The sequence below is a fragment of the Aythya fuligula genome, chromosome 1 (genome assembly GCF_009819795.1).
Source record: "Aythya fuligula isolate bAytFul2 chromosome 1, bAytFul2.pri, whole genome shotgun sequence".
NCBI lineage: Eukaryota > Metazoa > Chordata > Aves > Anseriformes > Anatidae > Aythya > Aythya fuligula.
In genome coordinates this window covers 43,515,403-43,536,957 of record NC_045559.1, presented here as the reverse complement: position 1 = coordinate 43,536,957, position 21,555 = coordinate 43,515,403, and the positions used below count along the sequence as shown (strand labels likewise).

The 21,555-nt window shown below is 37.4% G+C and overlaps 1 protein-coding gene across 2 annotated transcripts in view; it reads left to right on the top strand.

Moving 5' to 3' along the window:
• The window catches only part of TTC26 (tetratricopeptide repeat domain 26), a 48,568-nt gene that overhangs the window by 17,465 nt on the left and 9,548 nt on the right, over positions 1-21,555 (top strand). For both annotated transcript variants that reach the window (XM_032207990.1, XM_032207991.1), the window contains 8 exons: positions 1,018-1,189; positions 1,585-1,659; positions 2,901-3,003; positions 4,408-4,463; positions 6,233-6,286; positions 6,717-6,780; positions 12,579-12,667; positions 20,568-20,651. In XM_032207990.1, the coding sequence (XP_032063881.1) occupies positions 1,018-1,189; positions 1,585-1,659; positions 2,901-3,003; positions 4,408-4,463; positions 6,233-6,286; positions 6,717-6,780; positions 12,579-12,667; positions 20,568-20,651 (697 nt within the window). The remainder of the gene's footprint in view (positions 1-1,017; positions 1,190-1,584; positions 1,660-2,900; positions 3,004-4,407; positions 4,464-6,232; positions 6,287-6,716; positions 6,781-12,578; positions 12,668-20,567; positions 20,652-21,555) is intronic.

Here is a 21,555-nt window from a genome sequence, read left to right as displayed (position 1 = left end):
CAGTGTCTCTGGTTTTGTTGGTATTTAACTCCAGTTAGTTGCTTGCTTTCTGAAAGTAGGAATTTTCCCCAATTACCGTGCCCCTTTCCAAGTGCAAAATGTGCACAAGTTGCAGACCCCTCAATTTTGTTTATTGCAAATCATTGTTGAAAACTGCATGTTTAAGGAAGAAGTTAGTTCTCTATTGCTTTCTTTTAGTGATATTTTCTCGTAATTCATTCTGAGAGCCTTCTTTATTTTGTTACTTATTTCTTCTGAAATCACAAATGGTTATGTACCTGCTTTCTCTCTCATGTTCTTACTCTTTCTCTGATGACCAGCCTCGTGACTCTTGCTTGTGATTGTTGATTCCTCTTTTGCTTGTAACCTTTCATATTGTCCACTTTTGACCTTGTGTCTGTCTGTATTATCCAATCGGTAAAATTCTTAGTGTTTATGTAGAGAACTCCTTACATTTCTTTTAGTCTGGAATTATTTCCATTCTACTTATCCTTCATCACACTGTTTTTTTCTATCATATTCTGCAACTTCTGAGTTCATAATTTAACAAGGAACAAAATGAATTCTTAAGTGGCTGGAAATATGGTTTGGTAAAATAGGAACTGCTGCCCCAGAATATATAGCTATCTTTTTGAAGTCCAATTCAGATCCATTCAGATATTTTCAGTTTTATGTCAGTATTAAATGTTTTTGCACATACTGCATAGAAAATCTTATTCTGCTGGGCCAAAAGTACAGTACTTAATTTCTGTGGATTTCCTTAGTGTGAATTACCACCTTTTCAAAGATTTGCAAACCAACAATTTTGCACGTAATTCTTTGAAGTTGCAATAGCTGACGTTGATAAAACTCATGTACATCTGTAACTGGATCTCTGCAATTTATATAACAATCTAGAGGTAGAAAAGTACCCAAAAAGCATTTCTCGGAAACCTCAATTTTGATGTGTTTGTAAAAGATGTATAGAATCTAGTAGATTTAAATGTTGTCTTTAATCCTCTTTCCTCTGCTCTGCAGGGAGTACCTGGCTCTGAATGTATATGTGGCCCTATGCTATTATAAACTGGACTACTACGATGTATCACAGGAAGTGCTAGCTGTTTATCTTCAGCAGGTTCCTGATAGCACCATTGCTCTTAACCTTAAGGCTTGCAACCATTTCCGACTTTACAATGGGAAGGCTGCTGAGGTATCTGTTGGACAGCCCTTGCTTGCCTTTGTTCAAGATCACTTAGACATTACTTTTCATTGTTATCTGTATTAATCAGTAATTTTGATAATGGCCTTTTATTGTGTCAGTGTGTCCTCTTAGAAATTCCATGTATTTCAGTTTCCCCGGTATTAAGCCACCTGTCCACATGCATGCACAGTGGTTTTAACAGTTTTCCTGGTCCACTTTTGACCTAGTATCTATAAATATAACCCAGTTGGTAAAAAGAATCAAGTAGAATTGGGAAGGCACAAATCTTCCAGTGACCCAACACTGCTGGAGATGTTGTTGGATTTAGGACTAATATGAACTTTCATTTATGTTTGTGTGCTTTTTTGTTTTCTCATTAAACTTCTTGATGTATGTAAATCCAGGCAGAGCTCAAGAACTTGACAGACAGTGCCTCATCATCTTTTGAGTTTGGCAAGGAACTCATTAAGCACAATCTGGTGAGTAATGTATTTCCTGGATTTCGTATGGTCTGCTGTCATTTGTAGAGCTTTTCCTGATGACTTGTGAAAGGGAATATTTTGTGAACTGCAAACCTCTGAATCTCCACTGCAATATTAGTCCCATTCCAGAAAACCTACCTGCATAATCAATGTGCCCTCAAGTGTTTTTCTTTTTGTTTTGTTTTGTTTTGTTTTTTTCCCCTGGCATTCTTTCCTTGTCAGTTTGAGATGGTGTCATGTAAATAAGAATGTTGTTGCTTTTACCCCAAAGGCATATCAGAATAATTTATGGCCTGTAAGAATACCCTTGCAAAATTATTTTGTGAAGCCTAGTCAATAAAGATACTATAGAAGCAAGCAAGAGTGCATGCCTCTGAACTGTTATTTATGCAAATACAGTATCAGTGGAATTCAGATAATTGAGGAAAATGGTCTTTATCTAAAAAGTACTTTACAAGGAGTTCATAGGGAAAAAGATACTGATACAAGCCAAAGTATTTGTGTATTCTTTACTAAGAGTCACTAATCACCTGCTAGTGTTCCCCACAATGGTATTACTGGCACTAGCTGTTATTTAATGATGGCCGGTTGCTTGTTTTATCATTTTTCAAGAACAGTCATAACAAGCTAACTCTTTGTTGTTTGTTTATTTGTTTGTTGTTTTGTTTTCTTTGTTTGTTCTTGTTTGCACCAAGAGTTAAAACTGATTTCAGAAGTTAACATTCTTTATTTTGAGTGTTGGTCTTTTTGTCAGGAGGTTATTGAATCAGTATATTAGATTTTGTTGTAAGAACAGTCATGTAAGATTGAAGTATAAAGCATTGAGTGTTCTTGATTATTTTAGGATCTTACAGCATTCTATACAGATGTAAAGTTGTTAGCCTGTTTTTTTTGTATACATTAATACATCATAAGCAAATTAGAATTTTGTACGTGTTCTCCTCACTTTTATTCTAGGACATATTCTTAAAAATGTGTTATGTATCACTGCCTTGAGCTGCTAAAAATGGAAATCAGTTAATCTCAGCTGATGGATTAAATGCTTAATATTCTTTAGAATAAAGATTGCTTCCCATATTAATTTTATTGTTATATTAAAGCAGGGATTACACTAATGCCAGTCCCATTGACCTTTTCCTGCTATTATTATAGGCCTATAAGAACTAATTTCATTGAATTAAGAGATCATAAACAGTATTCTAATACACAGTTTTTCAGTACTCTGCTTTTATCTGCAGGTTGTGTTTCGAGGAGGAGAAGGGGCTTTGCAGGTTCTGCCTCCTCTGGTTGATGTTATTCCTGAGGCAAGACTGAATCTTGTGATTTACTATCTCCGGCAAGGTAAATACACCTTCCTCTGGCTCATTCATAGCTTCAGGGATGACTTTTACTCATCTGATCAACTGATTACTCCTTGAAATGCTTTTCTTCTTCTTCTTCTTTACAGTAATATGTAATATTTAAAAGTCGTAATAGTGTATCTAGATCAGTTAAGAATTTTAGAAATCATTACTTCTAATGACTACAGCCATGTCTCCAAAACTTACAGGGTCTCTGGTAAAGATGTTCTGAACTGGAGTGACTGAAACACAAACTTGTGTCTCATTTTTTGCATTGCTTTAAGGTAGAGAGTTTTAGGGGTTTGGGCCAGATATCCAGTCTTAATCTCCTAGATTTGCTAGAGAGTTTCTGTCAGAGCCTGAGGAACGTAATTGTGTTAATGGTCTACACCAATGAAAACCAGGGCTGCTGCAGGGCTTCTTCTCATACCCTGCCAGCTACCGTGAGTAGTGTGATCCTGTTACTTGCCTTTGTGCCAGCATTTATGCTTGTGCAGGCTGGATGTTGGTGAGGTGAGCTAGTCCAAAAAAAACCACCCCAAAAACCAAAACCCTATTTCTAACTTTTTATGAAATTAGATTATTTTTGACTATTCTAGTACGTTGTGCTGGCTTAATATGTGACTGTTTAAGGGGATGGGTAGGAAAGCAGATGTGTTGGTCAGGTGTTGAATTCTAGCCTGGCAGCTCCAATGTATATTGCCTTAAGTCACCCTGGAATACTGTTCCCACAGTGTATGGCTGATATGTACCAGCAAAAAAAACATGTTTTGTTGATAAGGCTTGTTCTTATAGGCAGACTATAATGCTGTATTAACAAAATTTTGTCAGTTCAAAGGGCATCTTTGTAACATTTATGATCTTTTCAACTACTTATTTATTGGGGAGACATGAAGTTGTTTATTGAACTCAACATTTACATTTAAACGTCTGTAGTAGTAGTGTTTCTTGCTTGTTAGAATTAGTATCAGGTAAGAGCTGCTGGATAGATTTTGAAATTTTCATAAGGAAAAGATGAAGTCTCCCTCCAGAACCATCTTACCTTATCTTCCTTGAGGGGTAAATAAATATGAGAAGAGATATGACAGGAGAGTGATGTATTTATTATCTTGACCTTGTACTGTTGAGAAGGTGTCCACTGGATTATGAATAAGGGGCCAAGTCATCTCTACTAGGAAAATTGTAGTAATAAAGAAGCTATTACTCACTCCATGTTTGTTATTTGAGTTGTAGAAAACCATCACCACTGTGATATAAATTCACAGTGATTTATAGTTACCTTTCTCCTTCTGTCTAAATGCTTTATTTCTTTGGCTGTGTATTGGGGAGCATTGTAGAGGAAGAGTGATTTGTTCTAATACAGTGTGCTATGGTTTGTCATGCATTCTAACATGTGGTATTTCAGATGATGTGCAGGAGGCTTATAACCTGATTAAAGACCTGGAACCTACAGCTCCACAGGTAATTGGAAATTGATGTCATGGTACATAAAGACAGAGGTTATAAATAGATATGAAATCTGCCACATACAAAACTGGTGTCATAAGGACAGCTTGCCCCATTCCCACTCTTAAAACTGTAGTGATTTATCCTTTTATCAGTCGTAGGCTTAACACTCATGTATAGAGTATTGTATGTATGTACATGAGTACGTAGCATGTTTAGTACTGCACACCTAAGAATACTACCTAAGAGTACTTCAACTAAGAATACAACTCTGTGTTCAGACTTGGTTCTAGGGAGCCAACCATTAGTTCATATTCAAAAGCCCTCTTCTAACAGTTCTTTGTTACTCCTGACTTGGTGATGGTTACCAGCCCTGAGATCTGCTACTTCAGATGCTCATGTGGTTTGTCCTGAAGCCATTTCAATAAAAATGAGCAAAATTAAATTAAACAGATTAAATAATACGGTTTTTCTAATCCCGTCTCACTTTTAACTGCAATGAGTGAAAACTGCTACTGTCATTTTCTTCTGTGGCTGTTCCAACATCTTTAGTCTCTGATTTATTCCTTTTTGCAGTTTGTTTTCCAAAGATCACATAGCTGGGCATGAAAGAGACCTTTCATGAGTATGTGTGAGGATTAAATGGAGGGAGGGAAAAGCTAAACCTTGAGCACAGATCTGGTGATTCTGTGCTGAGGATATCTTCTGCTGTTGCTTTTTACTTCCTGCATTTTTCACTAAAGCAATACTTACTTGAGCAGCTTTATGCAGGTATTGCTTCTTTAGCCTCTGTTTTCCCCCTGCACTTTTCCCATACATGCTTAGGATAAATGTCATTATATCGATCTTGATAACCCACTTGATAAATTTTGAAATGAGAATCTTTATGCTTTTTTTTTTTTTTTTCCATTTTCTCACTCACACTTGAAATGAACTCCCCATTAAGACTTGCAAAACTACTTGTATATCCTCCTGCAGTTCTTCTCAAATTTCCTCTTTGTCATGGGGTCTGTAGAATTTAATTTTGCATCTGTAAAAGAATTGTACTGAAATGATTACCTTGTATGCAGGCTAGTATTCTTAGATTGTTTCCTTACACTCTGTTTTTGTTCTTTGCACGTCTTTTTTTCCTCCTTTTCTCTGTTTAGGGCTGTCTGAGTTTATCAGGAGTACTTACTACAACAGATTGATAGATAGAACTCTGAATTATAAAATTTAAACAAGACAAGTAAGTCTATTACACGCTGAGAAAATCTTGCTCTGTGAAGAAACCATCACCATAGCTCATAGTAGAGATTACAATGTACTCTGCTCCTATTCCCCGTTCAGTAGAATAGCATGAGCACAAACCTCTTGACATTTCTACCCTGATGAGAAATGCCATGCATTTTGGTGCATGGTTGGTGGTGATTATAGGTAACCAGTGTGCATACTAGAAGTGAGATCTGTGCATTAATATAACAATATTGCACTTGATTATTGGCCAGGCAATGGTGAAGCGGGCATGATACTGTGTTCTGTTGTAACTTCTGGTGCATCATCTTTGAGCATAATTTTTTATCAGAAAACACACTTCCTCTCTGCAGCCCAGATATTTAACAGTAGTGACTTGTAACCATGTACAACACCGTGCTGAAGCACTTTTTATCATAATAACCAGCTATCTATTAAACTGAGTTGGGATAGAGTTAACTTGAGGAAGAAAATGGTGTACAAGTAGGCTGTTCTGTGTCTCCTGAAATCTTCCCATTGTTCTCTCTGATCCCCTTTACTTTTTTTTCCAGGAGTACATCCTCAAAGGAGTGGTAAATGCAGCTCTTGGACAAGAAATGATTTCAGTGAGTTAAACCCATGAGGTTCTCCAGCTTCTTCAACAGTAGGATGTGAACAGATCTGTAGGAACTGGAATAGATTGAAAGGGGCAGTCATTTCACATTTAGACTGCAAGATCTCCAAGTCTCATCATCTTCCTCCCTGCAGTTCTCAGTCCATAATGAATGAACTGCAAATCTCTGTTACTAGTCCTGAAAATAAATCAAGCTGAATTTGGCTTCCCCATCCTGCTTTCACAACCCTGTTTGCTTTCTACTGTATTCCAGTGTATCTGGGCGCATACAGTGGCCTATTTTACCTTTTCTGGTTTTACTTCATCCACAGTTTGCCTGCTTATTGTGCTTCATTTCTCTCAACTATCTGTCCTCAAAGTGTATTTTTACTGTCTAATGTAGTATCAACTCTGGAACTCATGCTGGATTTTTCCTCTCCTAGAGAGATCACCTGAAAATTGCTCAGCAGTTCTTCCAGTTGGTGGGTGAATCAGCCAGTGAACGTGGTATGTCTGAAATGTTCTTTCTCCGTTACGTAATCCCTCTTATGATATCCAAATATATACCCTCATATCTTCATCTAACTGTTGACTGTTAGCTTGCTTAGTGCCAGGATTTTTGTTGCTATAATGAGTAACAGAAAGTCTAACTTATGGTGTAAAATAAATTTCCAAGTTTAAATTAGAAGGCTCAATTTATTCTAAACTTAGTATATTAATTTGGCCAGAAAAGAGGCTATACTGCAAACTTCTAGTCTTCACTGATAGACATTGTGGCAGCTTGTCTTATATTAATAATATCCCCTTCATAGAAACAGAAGACAACAGCATAATTGGATGAAGTGCATGGTAGAAACACTAAGAGGTACAAATCTAGGACTGCTAATGAAAGCCTGCAAGCCTATCAAGTATGTAGAGTCCTAGCACAGTGTGTCCCTGGAAGTGAGGGATTAAAAGAGAGAGAGGAATTTGGCTACAGAGGGAAAAGGTGTCTCTGGGAATAACTTGCTGGTCTAATTAAAAAAAAATAAAAATTAGGAAGCTATAAGTGTTAATATTATTCTGAAATATTTTAAACCAATCTGCAAAACAAGACAGAGAGGCTGAGATTTAAGATATGATTAAGGAACAAAAATATTGTCTTGTTAGGAAGGTGCTTTTCAGGGGGATAGGCAGGAAGGGAAACAGCCTGTGGGAAAGACTGGTACCATGTAAACCTGACTGGAAAAGTTAGTACTGCAAGCATTTTTCACTGTTATTCCCATTTAAAAACCTTTGTCACCTTTTTTAAAAATGTGAAAGAGTGTTGCCAGGTAGAGAAGAGCAGGTAACTCCTCTTTTAAAGGCAAAGTAGAATGATTTCTGTATCCTCAAATGAAGGACAGGTGGAGGGCAACAAACTGTAGAAAGGAAGAAGAAATAAACAGAGTTCAGTTGAGGTAGGACATAACAGAAAGCAAACAAATGAAAACCAAATATGCAAGTGTTTTTGTACAAATATTAGATGTTTTATAAGGGGATGAATACAGTGGAACACCCGCTTTTAGAAGAGGCTGTAGAACTAAAATCATTTAAAAAACATGATTGGAGGAACGTAACATGTAGGATATTGTTCAGATTTAATCTCCAACTGGGCGTTACAAAGTAGATAATGCCAGTGGAGAAATGGTTGTAAGCATTACAGAAACCTCTCAAAGTAAAATAAATATGCTTTCTTTATCTGTGAGTAACATAAACCTGTTTTAAATTGCACACTCAGTTAATATGATATACATAGCATTGAGGCTAAATTATTCACCAACCAGCCCGGATGGCAACAGTGATTGACATATTAAGGAGCTTAGAGATTTTATAGATAATTATATAATAGTTTGAAAGTTCTGTTCTGCCCATGCTGTCCTGGTAGATGCAATGACATGGCATGATAGAGAGACAATAAACTTAAATGCTAAGTTTTCTTCTTTCTTAGAAGGAGCACACAAATGAACAGGTGACTTCTAACCAATACAGAGATTATTACGTAGAACTTGATTTGAAATATTATGATCAAAATCCAGTTCTATTACAATGATCTGAGTATAGTCAAATTCAAAATCCATTTGTTAGAAAAAGAAATTAAAAAAAAAAAAAATCTCCAGTACTTAATTTTTAGAAGGGTAGTTACATAATATCCTTTCTCATTTGTAACAGAAAAACTGTAGTGAAGTAGCAGTGAAAAGGATAAAGCAAACCTAATACAAACACCTGCAAGAGCCTTTTTTTTTCCCTAAAGAAAGGGCTCATGTTCATAATTAATAAGCCGTAAAATAAAGACATGACTGCCTTTGCCAATGGTACAAAATTACTCATTGTAGGAGGTATGAAAGCTTCCACAATGATGAAAGTTGTGAAAGAATATATGAGGCTGGATAATAATACGCAAATTAAATTTAGCTGTGATAAATACAAAGTAGTACATATGAGGAAAAAAACTTTATTTGCAAAATTATTAGGAGCATCAGAAAAGTTGAACAGTCATAGGGATTGATGAGGAAAGAGAGAACAAAACAAAAATCATTTCTGTGTAATTGTTACAGATATAGTTCTCTTTCTTGAATATTGGCTGCAATTCTAGTTCTTACATTTCAGAAGAATATGGTAGAACAAGAAAAGTTGTATAAGGACAGCAAGGATAAGGAAAAGGGGATAGCTTCTTGCATAAGGAGAGACCGTGTAAAAGAAGGTACATGGCCTGCAAGAGTGATGACTGAGTTTAGTTATGATCATGATACAGAACATTGTAAATGATGGGGTGAAGATGAATAGAGAAGCATTAGTCACTGTACCATGCAAAGCCCAAAGAGCATTGAAATAAATCATCGGGCAAGGTAGTTAAACACAAACAGCACAAATTCCTTTTTCATATAATACAACTTCTTGGATATAGAATCTTGCAAGAACTAAAAGATGTAAAGAAAGTTATAGAAGAAAAGTACATTAGCTGTTAAACTCGAAGTTTTCAGTTGTGGTTAGGAACCACAAATCTGTCAGAGCAGATTGTTGGATGCTGGGAGAAGCTTCAAAGGAAGTGGCATTATTTACCATAGCGTGTATTATATGTGAAATTAGAATATATTCTTTCCATAGCCATATATTCTTACTAAGAAAGCTTATAAGCCGGATAGACTTTGAAATACACTCAATACGATCATTTTAATGTTTTTTTAAAGTTACTTAGCTTATTAACCATTATGTTGTGTATTTGTGGTCATTTCTAATACGCTGCCTTTGTTTTGCTGCATTTAGAATGGAGAACAGACTTCTCACTGTTTGTACACTTGGGCTTTCACTAAGTTGCTAGCCATGTTATTCAAGCATGTACATCATACTTCAGCACTTCCCACTGTGCCAATCCTAGCAAGGAGTTGCATTGTCTGTTTGAGATCTTTATCAAATTACTTAGCTGCTTTTCAGCCTTAGAGTGGAAAAGTAGGTTGTGCTCACTACAGTGAGGAAAATCTTATGCTCTTTCTTTTCTTGGAACTGGGCCTACAAGGCTGCTGACTTCAATACGGATTATCAAAAAATGATTGAAATGAAAATGTGGAATATTTTCTCAAAACAAGTTTCCATCTTTCTGACTTGCTCTTGCTAACTGTACAAACCTTATGACTAGACGAAAAGCTGCAAGAATTTTTATTCTTGCATTGTTTTGCAAATATTCTTCACAGTTTATGAAGAATACTGTGTCACGTATTTGCAATGTCACTTAAATTGATCAATCAAATCTTTGCTGTTAATTACTTCTGTGACACAGAGGTTCGAGGAACATAAAGCAAACAGATTCATTCTGAAAGTCCTTTCCAACATGAGATGAAATGCTTAGATGTATTGTAAATTACGTAATTTAAGAGGAGAGGGGACATCCAGAAGCAAAACCAAAACAAAACAAAAGCAGGAAGCACAGCATAGCAGTCAATACTCACCTGTTAACTGCAATAAATAGCACACAGAACAGCAGCTGTGTTTTACTATTTAATAAAAATTCATAATCCCAAATGGCTCATGAAATAGAATTGGCATTACAAAGGAGGATATAACTAGACTTTTGCAGGTAATTCACATGCTGTAAGTAATCTTCTCTTAAGTGTCTCAGCTTGGTAGAAAATGAAACGGAGATCAGATTTCTGAGATAAGTTAAGGAGGAAGTGGGGCAAGAGGAATGTTAATGAAAGTAAACGGACAACAACATTTCCATTAAATACAGTGTTTCTGGTGCTGAACACAAGTCTTAGAAACTACCCTATTTACACTGCCAACATAGTGGAGAATGGCACTCCTTTCCATTTTCTGTGGTCTTCTTAGGACCAAGTCAGGCACCTCTGGTGTTGCATGGGAGGAATGAGACATTTCTTCTGGACTTGGTGCAGTCTTTTCTTTGAGGTATTCTTGGGTCACTCTAAGTAATTCTTCAGAGTGAGAACTTTTTCCTCTTCCTGCGTAAGACACGTGGGATGGATTAGAACTATAAAACTTTTGTTCATGTTATCCATACTATTAACTGCTGATGTGTATGACATTTACAGATGTTTTACTTTTTTCATGAAATCTTTCATTAGGGATGTATGGAGGATTATATGCTGGGATAACATAACTTCCTGCCAAAATGTGGATATGAGACTAGATACTAAAACACAGAAAATCTCTCATCATATATGGGAAAAGAAAAGCACGGTTCTAGTGATTCATTTTTACTGGGAAATATATTCTCAGTTTTAAGTCTTTAAATGTTCATTTGTTTTTTTTTTTGTTTTGTTTTGTTTTATTGTTGTGAGTTTGAGCCTCAAAAGTCAAATATGAGGGAACAAGGGCATTCCTGAGGTACCTGCATTCTCATTGCAACAAAAAAGAATAGAGGAACAGAGGAAAAGTTTCTCTTATTGTCCCATCAACACATACATATGTCACAATGGGTATGCCTACATGTTAAAAAGGGCAGATGAATGCACAGGCCAGTCTCTGCTCCCAGGTAAATACTTCATAAATAACTAAATGATTCTCTTTAAATTTGAGAATTTAATGATGTCATTCAGCTATGGATAAGGATGGATTGTCCCTTTATGGAAATTACAGGACACCCACGCCCAGTATCTTCTGGCGCTATAAAATGAAAAATGAGAATATTTTGCTTTCTTCTGAAATATGTTTTAAGATCTTATATAAAGCTTTCCAGCAATAATTATTACCGTACGTTGAAAGGTAGAATTTGCAGCTTTCCAGTGGATAGCTATGCTTTGTGCTGTGGTGCAGAGTCAAAATACTGGTCTTCAGATATATATTTATGTATACAGAAAATATATTTTAATTTTCTGGTGAGGATGGATTGATGATAACTATCTTGAAAGAGCAGATTACTTCAGGGCTGTTGGTAGCCTTAGGATCTTAGCTCCTGTCACCTCCCCAAACAGCACAGAGCAGCATGTTCTCTAATGATCATTTGATGTAGTCATTTGATGTAGTACCCTACTTATGCTTATATCTTCCCAGCTGCTACTTGGGTTCATCCATCTCTGAGCAGTCTCTGCTGGCTGGATCAAAAAAGAGTTAGTCCTAGTAAACTTGCATCAGAATCTTGCTTTGAAATAGTGTTTCAGTAACACAGCTAGCAATTTCAGAGTACATGACAGCGAAGTTAATGACGACACAAATGTCTGGAAAGTTTACTGACACTCATTTGAGTTGATCCGTCTGACTTATTTATGGCTTTATATCTTGTGAGCAATGTAGTAATCCCAAATGTAAGAATATAAATGTTCATACTATATTTTAACCTGTGAATGTATTCGATTTTTTTGATAATGTTTTCAGTGTCTCCAATTTGCTCTCCTATTGGAACTAAAATTAAGTATGTAGAGCTTCTTTGTCCAGGATAAGTGAAGAGTAATTTTAAAGCAAAAATGGTATAAGGTTAGAGTAACAAATTCACGCTTTGTATCATGTGTTGTTTCCTAAGAGTCAGAATAATTCACATTAAAATAATGCTGCAAAGATTGTGTCATGGAAAAAGTCCTGTTACTTAAACAATTCATCTCTGTAGAATGTGCTGGTGAATGCAGTCTTGCAATAGTTATTGTATGCTGTAGAGAAAGTTGACAAGATGATCTAATAGCTTTTGTAACCTCTAGTGTAGTCCTTTTCCTGAAAAGGCAAGTTACACTATTTTTAGAAGTTAACTGCTTTCATAGTTGCCAGCAAACTTGACAGTGATTTCCATTACCACATAATTTTTAAATTCTACAAATCTTCATTTCTCTTTTGAATTTTAGATACCATTCCAGGGAGACTGTGCATGGCCTCCTTCTGCTTTCTTCTTAGGCATTTTGGTAATGTCCTGCTTTACCTTAACTCAGTCAAGGTTAGTATTTATTTAGCATTGATAGTAATATAGTGCATAGTATCACTACGTATGGAATTATACCGTACTGTGTGAAACAGCATGTAACCAGAAAAAGGTACAGAAACACAACAACAACAAAAACACATGAACAACAGCGGCACATAGTTGGTCAATACAGCAAATGGATCCAAATGTATAGAAGCAGTTTGTAAGGTGGCATTGTGCAGCATGGTGGAGATGGTGGTCTCAACACACTTGTAACTTAACCATTATCAGGCTTTCTGGTAGCATCACAGAAGAAGAGAAAGAAAATTAAAGGAAGACAATGAAATAATTTATGGATATTTATGGGGCTGGGCAGCATGGAGGAAAAAACACGTTTTTTTTTAAAGGTTTATCAAATGAGTGATGGAGATAATTTTCATTAGTTAAGGACTGGGGACATGAGTATGATGAACAAGAGTATGTAAGGAAGATAAGACAGGAAGGATCCTGGAAGTAATAAAGCTTATATATTATAGAGAAAACGGTCACTGAAGAGCTAAGATAATGTAGTGTTACCAATACCAAAGCAGTGAACTAAGATTGTTATTTTTGCAAAAGTAGTCTGAGTGGTACACTGCAGGCAACGTTGCATTTTTCAAAGTGAAAGGAGGAGTTTGCAGTTACCATACTGCAACACTATCAGATCACCTGTATGCAATGGATAGAAATAGTTATAACTTGCAGATAGAGTCTTAGAATGGTTTGGATTGGAAGGGACCTTAAAAATTGTTTAGTTCCAACCTCTCTGCCATGGGCAGGGACACCTTCCACTAGACCAGGTTGCTCAAAGCCCCATCCAGCCTGGCCTTGAACACCTCCAGGGATGGGGTGTCCACAGCTTCTTTGGGCAGCCTGTTTCAGTGTTTTACTACCCTTATAGTAAAGAATTTATTCCTCATAACTGATCTAAATCTACCCTTTTTTAGTTTAAAACCATTATTCCTTGTCCAATCACTACACTCTTGGAGCCCCTCTCCTGCTTTCTTGTAGGCCCCCTCTAGGAAGGCTGCAATGAGGGCTCCTTAGAGCCTTCTCTTCTCCAGGCTGAACAACCCCGACTCTCTCTCAGACTGTCTTCATAGGAGAGGTTCTTCAGCCCCTTGATCATCTTGGTGACCCTCCTCTGGACTTGTTTTAATATTTCCATTTCCTTCTTGTGCTGGCCCCAGAGCTGATCGCAGCACTCCAGGTGGGTCTCACAAGAACAGAGTAGAGGAGAAGAATCACTTCCCCTTGACTTGCTGGCCACACTTCTGTTGAGGCAGCACAGGATGCAGTTGCCTTTCTGGGCTGCAAGTGGACATTGCTGGCTCATGTTGAGCTTCTCATCAGCCAACACCCCCAGGTCCTGCTCCTCAGAGCTATTCTCAATCCCGTCTCTGCCCAGCCTGTATTCGTGCTTGGGATTGCCCCAGCCGAGATGCAGGATCTTGCACCTGACCTTCTTGAATTTCTGAGGTTTGCACAGGCCCATCTCTCAAGCCTGTCCAGGTCCCTCTGGATGGCATTCCTTCCCTCCAGTGTGTCAACCGCAGCACACAGCTTGGTGTCATTGGTAAACTTGATGAGGATGCACTCAATCTCACTGTCCATGTCACTGACAAAGATGTTAAATAGTGCTGGTCCCAATACCAACCCCTGAGGAACAGCACTCATTACTGATCTCCACTTGGACATTGAGCTGTTGACTGCAACTCTTTTGAGTGTGACTGTCCAACTAGTTTCTTACCCATCAAATGGTCCATCCGTCAAATCCATGTCTCTTCAATCTAGAGACAAAGATATTGTGGGGGACGGTGACAAATGCTTTGCACAAGTCCAGGTAGGTGATGCTAGTCGCTCTTACCCTATCCACCAGTTCTGTAACCCTGTTGTGGAAGGCCACCATATCTGTCAGGCATGATCTGCCCTTAGAGAAGCCATGTTGGCTGTCACAAATCACCTTATTTACCATATGCCTTAGCACAGTTCCAAGAAGATCTGCTCCCTGATCAATGATCATGAGATACTCAGTTATTAAATAAGATGTGAAGACACAGAGAAAGACTGGAGTCTCATTATGGAGTTAAATGATTGCAGTTTTGTTGCAGTGATGTGAAACTAGAGTAGTAAGAACTCTGTATTTGGTAGGAAGAAGAATGAGAATATAAAAACAAACAATTAGGGAGATGCACTAGGTGAGAGAATTATGATGTTCTAAGGAGGGTGAGACCTAAAGAAAAAGCATGTGGTTGTGTTGGTGCCAAAAGCAGTTGATGGGTGAAGAATGACAAAGGTGTAATGTTTTTAAACTTTGTTTGGGAAGAGACCATGAAAACATCCCAAATGGTTGTAGCCATTGGAATGGCTCCACTATAGTGGCATGAAGAGATAGATACCCTTCACTCCAGACTGGAGTATGTGTGTGTGTAATTGGAGAACAAGAGCACTAGAAACTAGCAGTGAGATTTGTTTTGCCTAACTTAAGCCATCTAAAAGTCAGGCTTAAAAGTCTGACTTAGGTCCCAGGCTATAGTCAATGTGGACAGATGTTAATTTCCAGACAAGAATTCATCCTGTGTATTTCTTACACTTATCTTAAATGGAATGAGTCACTCCACAGAAATGCCCAGCTCTTTCCATTTGTTTTAAGAAGTTCTTAAACAACTAGTTCTAACCTGAAAAGGCTAAAGTTATATGAGATTAATTACTACCTCCAAGGTATATGGGAAGGCTAAGAAATCAGAGAGAGAATAGTAGCATCTTGGGAGGCAAATGGAGTCATCATTAATACTGGAAAATAAGGCATAGTTAGTGTTTGTAAACGAAAAAGCCAGAAGTGAACAAGACACTAAACAGAAATTAAGAGGGTGAAAGTGGGCAGTAGGTTGACCAGAGGGTAAAACAGAGTCATGAGATAAGTGTAACAGGGAGGGGATTAGGTGAGACAATTGTGAGGGTATAAAGGAAAATGTTGTAGGAAGGGTTTGAAAGAAAATCTGAAAGGAAAAAGAAAAGCACAGAATACTCGGTGTTACTTCATACTATGCTGGTAAGATTCCTTGAAGAGGGAAATACAGATCTAATGTTTAAAAACTGCTGGGAAGGAGACAGAAATAGTGACAGGCACAGGTATGCAAAGTTTCATTCTTGTTATATTTATCAACTAGAAGAAGGAGTGTTTATTCTGTTAGATTTGAGAGAAAATATTTTATGTGTGCATAATATATATCTGTGCAACATAAAAAGGTTGCAGTTCTGCTGAAACAGTCAATAAGGCTATATCAGAATGTGCCTGCATTGCGGAGCCAAATTATGGTGACATAGATGATCTTACTTCTGGCACTTCCAAATTTCTTAGTGTTTTCTCATGGGGCTTTTGTGTTCTTTTAATTTTAGCATTAGGTGTTACCACTGTACTAGGAAATACCTTATTGTATTTTATTGTTTTGCTGGTCTTTTGCTAATGGTGACTGATTTCAGAAATTGGTAGAGAAGTTCTTAAGCCTGATGTTGTTCGGTGATTTTGGAGATCAACAGGAAATCATGGCTGACCATACAGATAGAAGCAGTGCTGGTAGGTAAGAAGAAAAGTAGAGGAAGTTCTGTGTGGTTGTTGAGCTGGAAGTGTTCGAGCAAAATGTGTTTTTAGTATAGCCGAATGGAAGGCTTAGTTTCTTGGTTAGTGCTGTGTGACTTCTCCAGCAGAGTCAGGGATTGAGATCTAGATACTCAGACACAGTGTAAAACAACCATCTTTTAGGTCTGGATAGAATTGGAGCCAGGAGTTGGACTCAGTGATCCTTGTGGGTTCCTTCCAGCATGGGATAGGGAGGGGAAGGGCTATTTGACTGCTTGGTCTTTTGTTTAGGGGGTTTTCTTTGTTTGTTTGTTTGTTTTTGTTTTAAATTAGCTGTTTTGCTGCAAGTATGTATCGTTACAGTTGCACATTTATTACATATATATGTGGATCTCTGCTTGCAAACTGAACTCCTCCGCTCATAACAGCAGTTTGTCAAAATCAATCAGTAGAAAAGAATAATGTGCAACAAAAGTCTGTTTATATTTCACGTACAGGAAAGCAATGTTGTACATGCCCCTTTTTTCCATACTCAAAGATGCATTTCTATTACGTAAATTGTCAGAGGGTGGGATGTACTGTTAGGGGGCTCTTTCATAGACCACCTTTTAGAAAGCCACAGGCATGCAAGTATGTAGGTACGTATGATCTGCTTTTCCTATATCTTTGATCTGCTATCCAGGTTAATTCAGTGTTACATATTTTCCAGGATAATATAACAGTTTGAAGTATTTACAGGATAAAGTAACTAGGGAAGAAACCAAGAGCAAAACTTAAATGCAGCTAAGACGTTTAAAATAAAGCCAATTTAAGAAATATTGGCTATATATATGTATGTGTGTAAGCATACACATACATGTATGTTTATTGAAGCTAACAATGACTGTCAGATTTAGGAGTGTCAGCGTACTAACATTTTGTGTAAACTTGATTTCAGAAATTTGCTTGACTGCACATTGCTTACCACAGCATGGTACCAGCTGCAAATTATAAGCACTGTGTTTAGATCAACCAGGTGATGTCATTCAGTAATACTTTGATCTTTGTGTATAGCAGGTTAACCTAATGGCCACTTGATCTCTGGGACTTGTTTTATACTAGAGAGATTTAGTGTGATAATAACTGTAGTCCTTTGCTTCTACAGTATGTAACACTCAAATTCTGAATATATACATGTCTTCAGCACTTCAGCACTGTTTTGACCCATTTTTAGGCTACGTTTTTTTTGTTTTGTTTTGTTTTGTTTGTTTTATCATTCCCTTAGTTTTCACAGTTGTAATGTGAATGCATTTGTAAGGGTGAATCAAAATATTAAGCTAAGTAAAGAAAGTTCAATATAAAAATGATTGATACATTTCATTCCACAGTGGTTTATGTTTGTTTGAAATACTGGACACTCCTTCCTGCAATACAGAAAGAAAGGTGATTCAGAAAATTATTAGAAATTGAAATATTGTCTTAAGAGATTTGGAAGATAAGTTATATTTGCTACAGAGAAAGTAAGAAAATAAAATGATACAAAATGAGGATTAGAATAAATGAGATAGATTTGAAACCTCCATTTGTATTCTGAGAGAATGAAAACAAGATATGGCTTGCTGGAATTGCAGTAAATTCACAACATCTTTCCTAAGAAAATTAATTTTGTCCCTCAGAACACAGTTGGTTTATGAAACTCATTGTCATATTTCATCCCCAAGGTTGCAAGTTTGGAAGGTTTTATAGATTGTATCTAGCAAGCTGCAGAATGATCAAGCTTAAGTAAAATATGTATTTCTTAATTTCATGAAGGGGTTTATAAATACTGGTACTTTGAGACATAATGCAGTTGATAAAGAGCAAGGACTAGGACAAACATTTTCGGCCTACTAGTGCTTTTCCTTTTGAGGTCGTTGATCCTCACAGTTTTCTAGCTAAGAGTAGCCATTAGTCAAATTTAGCTAGGTCACTCCTCCTCTTCACGTCACAGGGATGCAATTCGTTCTTCCTGTATCGTTTTAAAGGCAAGGTTCAGGTGACTTTACAGTAACCTTTGTGTTTCATTGACAGAAACCAACTTCAGTAGAATCTCTGCAGCTCTTTAAGTAGAGCTGTGCACTCTGTGAAGATAGTTGCACGATACTCTGTTAGGAAACACCACCTTCATCCATGATTGATTAAAAGCGCTGTAGGCATGAGAATGTGTCAAAGGACACCTTATTATAAATGTATTGCCAGCTGCCCTGAGGGTGACATTATAACACTGAGGATCATCTGAGAAGACAAGCTAATTCAAGCTCAGCTGAGGTCTGGCCACAACGAATGCTTCATTGTTCAACTGGGTATCTGAGTGACTCATTGAAATGGATGTCTCTCAGAGCACAGTTTTATGGAAAGATTGAAGACCGGTAAAAAGACCACAAAAGGGTAAAGTCCAGGCATATAATTTGTCAAGAAAAAAAAAAAAAAAAGAGAGACAAAACATTTAACTGTCCTGAATGTATTTTACTATGAACACGGGTTCATTTCTACCACTCTTGTTTTTGCAGCAGTTCTGGTCTCTGGCACTAATACAGCCAGGATAGAATGACAGTTTTGAGATTGGTTGCTGACAGAGCTTCTTTTCAGTTTTAATTCAAAAATACAATGAGGCATATTTGAACAGAAGGAACTATTCATGCAGTAGAACTAGCATCTTGCTTACCAGCTTTGCTTAACCTGAGACTTGTGCTGATTCATACAAAACTATCATTGAGGAAGAATACAGTAAAGTGTTGTAATTCTCATATGGTGAAACCAGTTAACTCACCCTAAGGGTACTGAAATGTTTTCACAAACTGAGCTGGTGATTTCCCCACGTTGGTTCATCCTCATGCTTTCACACAGCTTGCTGTATTTGCCAGCTCTTTTGCACCTCAGCATGGACTATTTAGGTGAAACCTAGACATTTGGCAAATGTTGGCAACTCTCACCTCTCCTCTCAAGGCACTAGCTTGACTGATGTATGTGGGTGGACTAGGTCCGTACCCTTTGCAACTGCCTGTGACAGGGAAGGGAGGAGGTTCCTCAAGTGTCTCTGTGTAATGGAAGAAGATGAGAGCCCTGACAAAGGACCTTGTCCTTTGCTTTCCGTATCTTTTACACAGTCCCAACTATGCTTTTTACCTTCTCCTCACTCTTAATGAGGGAACATAACAAAGTTATCTAAAAACCGATCTTCCTAACATAAGTTTTTTTTCTCTTAATGTTTTTCTTTATATAACACAGATATTTGTCCACACACTTTGCTGTAATTGTACCCAGGAAAGCTTTTCTTGCAGTAACTATGGACAGTGGACAAACAGTCTTGCTTTTTTTCATGGGTTCTTCCATAAACCTTGCACCTCTGCTGCGGGGCAGGGAACCTCAGTCCCATTCACACTTCTTGTTGTGGTATCACATTCTAGTTTACCTATACTAGGTCTGTCGGTGCAGTAGCGTGGTGACAGTGGTGAATCTAGAACATGTGTGGCTTTGAGTTATTTTGAGTTGTACTTTAATGTGGACATCTGACCATGATCAAAAATACAAGCTATTTGGGTCAAACACAAACATCAGGCTAATCGACAACTAAAGCTTTATTTCCTACTTCGGCCCGTGCTGTGTTTCAGAAGATATTCAGCCAGATGATCCTGATCTATCATTAACCAGGTGTGCCCTGTATAATATATTATGGGAGAGAAAAACCTAGTGTTGTACTAAGAGAAGGGTACCTGTAAGCAAGACTTGAGCTTAAGGAAGCCCTATTACAACGTGTGTTCCTGTACTGCAGCTCCACCTCTATCCAGTGCACGTGTCACATAATCAGATCCACAGGATCTCTTGTTGAACTTTGAGAAGTCTTGGAGAAGCAAACTGTTCGTCTCCTTAAGCCATTAGAGGCTCAGCTGCCTATTTACCACCCTAGTGGTGAAGTAAGTGTTAGGGAGGTGAAAGAGACCATGGCAGCACAGCATGTCTTCACATGCACAGAGTGAAAATTACACCCATAAAAGCCACCACTGCAATTTAGAGCTTGGAGCGTTCTCCAGATCTCTCATGGTTAACACTGTGGAATGTTCCAGCTGTGTTTGTAGTCACGAATGTAGGATGGAAAGGCAGTCCATAATTTTCTACTCACTGTTTATAAATGTCGTATGTTCATAATGTGGGTTTTTCTTTTTCCTTCCTGTTGTCTCAATTGTTGTTGACTCAGATTTTGGGGGGGGGGGGGAGACGGTGTTATTTTTAATGTTATGATACCATTGGAGGTTGGATTTTATTTTTTTTTCCCTTCTGTGCGACTTTCTTTTCCAGAGTTACTTCTACAATGATGACACTTTTAACTTCAACTACGCCCAAGCCAAAGCTACCATGGGCGATTTTAGTGAAGCTGAAGAGGTATGTATTTACTTTCTTTAAAAAGCAACAATGGAAATGTTTCCCACATACTCCCCTATTTCCTTCCTTTTCTCTCTCTCTACATCTTCATGTTGGTTGAAAATAAGCAAGTTCTGTGGGACCTTCCTAGAGGAACTGAAACTCACAGTGAACATTGTTTAGAAAAGATTATCTTGCTAATCTTGTAATATGAGGTATACAGGGAGTCATGCCGCTTGTGGTGCGTCACAGGAGTGCTTTGCAGCTCACTCTAATTGATCAAAGAATGCCTTCTTAATCAGATTTCCTATGCTTTGTCTAGGATTCCAGGCAGTCCTATTGTTCAGATTGACTAAAGTATGCTGAACAAAAGACACTTAATAGTTAAGAGCTGCTAGGTATCCCTAGAAATTTGTGTTTAAAAAGCAAAAAAACACACCATCACCACCACCACAACAACAAAAAACCCACATTTTCTTCCTTTGGGAGATGTGGGAGGAGAAGAGGAAGTGCTCACTATCTTATTCAGCAGCATCCAGATGCAGCTGGAAGAGATTAACTTCTACACACAGCATTTTTTGTGTCTATGTGCAGTAGAAACTTAATTACAACTAAAATATGCAGAAGCAAATAGCTATTATGAAGATGGAAGCAACATTTTCCACAAGACTATCAGAAGACAGACCATAAAAAATACATGTAGTCTGAAGTGAATCATACAATTTTTTTCCCCAGGTTTTCCTGCCTTTTATTTTATTTTATTTTATTTTATTTTATTTTATTTTATTTTATTTTATTTTATTTTATTTTATTTTAATTTTATTTTATTTTATTTTAACTCTTCGGGTCCCTGGACAACAGAGATCTTCTCCTTCCCCCCATTTTTTCCAACACGCCCCCCCTTAATTTCTGTGACATAAAATTG